Genomic DNA, 6322 nt, shown 5'->3' with positions numbered 1-6322 from the left:
TTTCTATATTCCTTATTATATTCTTTTTATATTTAGTATTTATTCTTTACTATTTATTTTAATATTTGTTACTGCTTTTAATTATTCCTTTTTGCTATAACTTTAAATTTTTACACTTTACCTTAACTTTTCTCTAATCTTAATCTTAATTCTTACTTACTTTATTATCTTTCTTATTCTCTCTTTTTCCCTATCTTATTTTTACTTACCCTATATACTTACTTACTTACTTACATTCCTGCTTCCCTGCATTTTCTATATTCCTTATTATATTCTTTTTATATTTAGTATTTATTCTTTACTATTTATTTTAATATTTGTTACTGCTTTTAATTATTCCTTTTTGCTATAACTTTAAATTTTTACACTTTACCTTAACTTTTCTCTAATCTTAATCTTAATTCTTACTTACTTTATTATCTTTCTTATTCTCTCTTTTTCCCTATCTTATTTTTACTTACCCTATATACTTACTTACTTACTTACATTCCTGCTTCCCTGCATCCTGCTTACCCTGCATCCTGCTTACCCTGCATCTTGCTTACCCTATATTCTTACTTATTCTATATCCTTACTTCCTTTATAATATTACCTACATTACCAGTCTTTATTATTATATACTATATTCTGTTTCTTTACTTATATATACTTACTCTTAATCTGTATTCCTACTTTATATCTTACTCTTTTGTAAACCTTACTATTTATCCTTATACTATGCTCTTACTTCCTAATACTTTTAACTCTTTATTTTACTTATATATTCCTTTTTCTACTTACACCCTAATAACCTTTTCTATTTCTTTACATAACTTATACACCACTCTATAAAATCGACTCGTCTCCATCCCTCCCCACATTACCCTACCTCCTAGCCACCGATACATCTAATCTACTCCTTCATTATCCACGCTAAAATTATCCGCCCTTATCATTTCACACACTACCGTATCCGCTCGAACCCTATCCTATCCATACACCCCCGCATATAACCTCAACAATAATCCTGCATATTAACATCGTAAGTCGTTAACTCGACTAAACCGCCCTCCATCTTTATTGTCTGCAACCTATCGATTGCATATCTCCTGCGGCATTCCGCAATCAAAACAACCCGAAAATAACTCCATCCTCCTCTGTTCAAATAATTCTTTTTCTACCATTGCCATCGCATCGGAAATCCAGCACCACCTTTCGCCATCCCTATTCGGACATCGTGCCATTTCGTGCTGTGTCTCCTCGCTATCCTTCAAAGTTAACCCCATCTGACATACGACACAACTTCCGGACCACCTCTCTAGCTGCATCTTAAACTCTTGCGCTTCTTGTGCTTCACCCATGATATGTTGTCCTGTCTGCCATCGCCTATACTTCCCGATCCGATTTGTGTGCTCAAACTTGTCCTCGATTGCTCCTGTTGTTGCCTCCTGTTGATTTCCTGTCGCACTAAACACGCTATCTTCGCAATCTTCCTCCCCAATAACCTGTTCCAATCCGCGTCTCTTACACACATCGCACGGCTGCTCTCCCTCCTTGCACTCCCATCGATCCATGCGACCATCCATCACGCGGTCCAAAACCACTCGACGGCAACCATCACCTTTCACATACTCCTTTGTCGATCCTTCCCACCCTGTACCAACACTCGGTATGTCCGCTTTTGCTATATCCTGTCGACCTCCCTTCGCATCGTCAGCTATCTATTCGCCGCAAACCACTACTGCCTCGCTCGCTTGACCGTCTTGCCCAGCTTGCCCACTTTCCTGCATAAAGTTTCGCAACTGCCGCGGCATACCTGCATGCATAACCAAACGCACGTCCGGCACATCTATTCCCATTTCCAACGCGTTTGTCGCCACGATTAAGCTGCCCTTGTCCCTGTTGCCCGCTATCTACTCATCTATTTGCTTTGCCTTGCCTTCTTCCGTATCCACTTTATTCCAGTATGTCGGACATCCGAACCCTTGCCCTAGTCGCTCTACCCGGTTGATTGACTCTGCATATACAATGACCTTGCCGTCGACTCCTCGATTCATCCAGCTCCTGACGATGTCGTAAACCTTCTTGTTTTCCTCTGCCTCTTGCTTGTCTTCTTTATTATCGATGCCGGTCCATCTCGTTTTCGATCTACTTTGACCGCTGCGCCCCTTTCGGCTGTTTCCACTGCTACTGCTACTATCCACAATCTCCACGCGATACCGGATATTCTTCCTTGTTGTCTGTTCCCGGAATAGCAGTAAATGATCCTTCGAAAGTTTCATCCTTTTGAAAAACTCTGGCTTATCGTCTAGCGCAAGCGTTGCTGTTAAGCACACCACTTGCACGCCCTATTCATTCATAACCTTGCCTAACTGCAATAACTGCGGTCGGAACTGTCTTGTGCTATCTAAAACCGAGTGATACTCATCGATTACAATGCAGTCCAGTGCCTGCCGTGATAATATCCAGTTTACAAAGTCTTAAAAACCCTTTGTCACTGCCAATTCCGGTGTAACGAATATAATACTTGCCCCGGACTGATTGCTCCCTTGGCTCTGCTAAATATATGACGTGATCTTATGCTTTGCACATCGATCATGCATATTATTCCGCAGTGCCACTAGCGGCGTGACGACGACTGTCGTGCCGTCGGATGCATAAAATGCCGGCAGCATAAATGACAAGCTCTTGCCGCCACCGGTTCCCATGACCTGCACAATACGACTCTTGCCTCGGATAATGGCCCGAATCGCCTTTTCTTGATTACCCCGGAATTCCGCTTCTGGACCCATTATGCGCTTTAACTGTCCGATGATATTAACCTGTTGCAGCCGCTTGAATTGACGGAACCGTGTTTTTTCCTGGACATCCTTGTACAGTTCTCTCTTTCGCTTCTTTGCCATGCCTGATTCAGTTCCCTGCCGATCTTCTACCCTAAAGCCAAAAAATCTATGCTATTGGCGGCTGATAATGCGGTATTTCTCTCGGAGTGCTGCGGTTTCGAATAAACCCTGCTGTAACTCCTGCGCATATATTATCCCAGCGATATGCATTCCATAACCTGCCTGCAGATCCCACGCATTATCATCGATTTCATCCTCATCACCATCCCCGCCTTCTTCTTCTTGCCCAAACGAAGCATTTAAGTATTAATTCGCGATTGCGATTGCAATGTTTCTCCATGCAATGATGTTCATCCGGCAGCCTAACAAGCGCTCGCTATGCTTCTGCATAATCCGTCGCAGTTGATCCGAATTCCACTTGCGTTCTTTGATCCAATCCCGCATATCCTTCCCGTCCTCGCGATCCATATCCTCAATAGCCACGTCGTCCCCGCGTCGAACTTGATATGACTGCAACAGCACTGACACTCTCCCATCATCCTCTTCTTGCTCTCGTAGCTCTCTCTGCTCTCTTTTATCCTCAGCGTCTGTCCTGCTTACAATCTTATCGGCCCACAAAAACGCACTACACCGATCACCCCCTTTTACCATGCCCTGCACTTACTGCTAAAACTCAAGTACGATCCACATATACCATATGACCAGCTCACTCACCTCCTGCAGCAAGTACCGGTGGATGACCTTTGCTAAGCCTGTCCTTCGGAAGCCTTTGTGATATAACACCATAAAAAACAGCATTATGCTATGTGTAAAAATGTTGCGTATCCCTCCGTTTACTGTGTTATACATTCGGACTCCTGTTGCTTCAGTTGTTCGCATTGGCATGCCGCAAAGTGTAATCCATAGCAAATTCAGCACTTCCCGGAATTGCTCTACCAGCCGCCTATATGACTTTATAGCCTTCATGTTGTACAGGCATGATCCATTTGGCCCTTCCGAAAGCCACTCCTTTTATCGCTTCTTAGATCCTAAAATCTGATTTAGTACCCAGTTCTTTCCCTTTGCTACCCATTCATTGCGTGAGTCAGTTAAAAACGAGTAACCCACTCGAGCCTCGCTATAATCATCTTCCATTTTCGTCCACTCGATCTTGGGCAGCGCTTCCAAGTTATGTGCCCCCACCATCGTCAATTTGCATAGCAGCGACCTAGCTTCCTGCACAAGCAAGTGGAACATTTCTAATAAGCTGCCTATTGTGAATCTCACTTGCCGGTATGTGATCTCTTTACCTCGCCAATCGATCGTGCCACCCGCTGCTGTTGCATATCGTATCTTCATTCTATATGTCCGTGCGTCGAATATCCAGTCCATCGGTGTCGGTTCTGAGTTGTTCTTTTCTGATACTCGCGTTATAAACCGTTGTGACTTTTCCCGTACGATTCGATACATCCCCTTTGCCTCCTCACGAGCTTCGTCTTCATCCATAGTCCTCATCTTCTCGGCAACGTCCTCCTCCCGCTCGTGCCATGACTGGTATACTACCAACATACGCGCCACTTTGATCACGCCCGAATACTTCGGCGTATAATCGGTCGGTTCTATCCAACCGCCATCTTCGTTGATGCCCATGATCGCTAGTGCGCTGAGCACGATACTGTCATAGTGGCTTTGTTTGAACTGATGATCGAGTATACTGATTAACGCATCCAAGCATAGCCGCTCCATCTTCTCATCAGTCAACCCCCTCTCCCTTGCCTGCCCTGCGACAACAGCTTCGGCAGCTTCCACGAACTCGTCCCATAAGTCACCCTGCCGGATAGTTAGCTTATATGGCGGTCGGTCTTCGTCTTGCCGACCGTCCATACGATGCCAAATACGCAGCATTGTTATCCAGTAGCCTTTATACTGAGCCCACGACTCATCTTCCAGTCGATTATCGAATGGCTTGCTTGGCTTGATGTGGATCTCCTTCCGCTCGATCTGATACAGCGCGGCCAGTCCGACTATACTTGGTACTGCTGCTGCCTTCGCGTGATCAGCCAATCGATTAAATATGTCGCATATCACTTGTAACACCGGCTCATCCTCTTGTGCTGGGGCAGCCAGTGGCAATAAATCCTTCTTTGCCTTGAATTTTTGTAAGTGGTCTGCCCACCCTGTCCTTTCTAGCCACGCACTTAGCTCCTTCTTCTCGTCGGCAACTTTGATCTCGTCCTCTTCGGCAGCATTGAACTTGTCGACTTGTTCTTGGTGCAGCCTTATAATCTTTGCCGCAACATCCTCGCCACCCTCTAAGCCTCTAACCGGATGGCTTAACGGGTCAACGGGCTTGCATACTTCAAACCACCGACTTGCCTGTCGATACTCAAAAAATCGCTGGCACTATACCCCTTCTACCTACGGAACCTGTCTTGGCTCCTCTAGTTTCTTCTTGATATTTCCTCCTTTTATCCAGTCACTTCTCCATTGGTGCTCTTTCCGGTAGTGGCGGCGTATATCGCTATTACGCGGGTAAGCATAACTACATACATGACACCTCTTGCAGTTCGGTGTCGGCGGCTTTAAGTACGGAATCGGTTCGTCTAACGGGTCAGGAAACTTAAAGTCCTTTAAATCTGTTCGACTCTGGGCTAGCCCTATAATTAACGTAATGGCTTCATTAATTGCCTTTGCCTGCGCCGGTCGGATTGTTGGATGTTTTGTCTTTAAATGTTTGGGTACCTCATTAGCTACATAGCTAAATTTACAAACCTTACATATGACAAATGGTAAGTCTCGTGTATGGATAAATGGATCCATTATGGCGGCTGTTCTGATGCTGAATTGTGAATTGGGCTCGTTGGATTACTAGCTACCTACTCTAGTTATCTGGGGTTCCTCCCGTAATAAATCATTGCTGTCTGCAGCGCTCGCTTGACTTGTAATTGCTTTTTCAGTCAGTCTCCACCTTTATCTCACTCTGTACCAATTAAACCCTGGTAACATGAACTTTACTTCAGTAACAAGTAAATGATATACCTAGTATATACGCCTCAGTGTCTGACTATTCTCCTCTAAAACCTAAATAAAATTAAATACAAGCGCTTACGCGTTATTTTCATGCTTATTATTTCTTTTTTGATAAACAAAAGTTCAATGGTCTCTACGCGTGAAATTTCAACGAACACTAACCCCTGTCTTTATTAGCGTATTTTCAATTTTGGTGAGAATGGTCAATGGACACTACTAGAGACCGTCGCCAGATTATTGTGAGAATTACTTAAGAAATAGCTATAAATACTATTACTATTTAATTAATTCCTTTTTATATTATTACTAATATATAGTTCTTTAAATATATTAAATTATTTTTAATTTACTTTTATAGTAGTTAAATTATATTTTAATTAATAAGTTAAAACTTTATACTTAATATAGTAATCTTTACTATTTAATTTTTAATAGTATTAAAATATAGTTACTTACTTTTTAGCTTTTTATAAATTAAGATTTTATTTACT

At 42.9% G+C, this 6322-nt stretch overlaps 1 protein-coding gene across 1 annotated transcript; it reads right to left on the bottom strand.

The window, feature by feature from the left end:
* Positions 1–3990: 3990 nt before the first annotated feature.
* FSUBG_14077 (uncharacterized protein) lies at positions 3991–5621 on the bottom strand (the record flags this gene model as incomplete). Its single annotated transcript, XM_036679033.1, has 4 exons — positions 3991–4029; positions 4089–5177; positions 5352–5458; positions 5579–5621. The coding sequence occupies 4 exons, from the start codon at positions 5619–5621 to the stop codon at positions 3991–3993; spliced, it is 1278 nt and encodes a 425-aa protein (XP_036530463.1).
* Between the last annotated feature and the right edge of the window lie 701 nt (positions 5622–6322).

The sequence above is a fragment of the Fusarium subglutinans genome (genome assembly GCF_013396075.1).
Source record: "Fusarium subglutinans strain NRRL 66333 chromosome Unknown NRRL66333_c0000537, whole genome shotgun sequence".
Taxonomy (NCBI): Eukaryota; Fungi; Ascomycota; class Sordariomycetes; order Hypocreales; family Nectriaceae; genus Fusarium; species Fusarium subglutinans.
The sequence above is the reverse complement of the archived record's forward strand: the minus strand, read 5'-3'. Positions and strand labels throughout refer to the sequence as shown.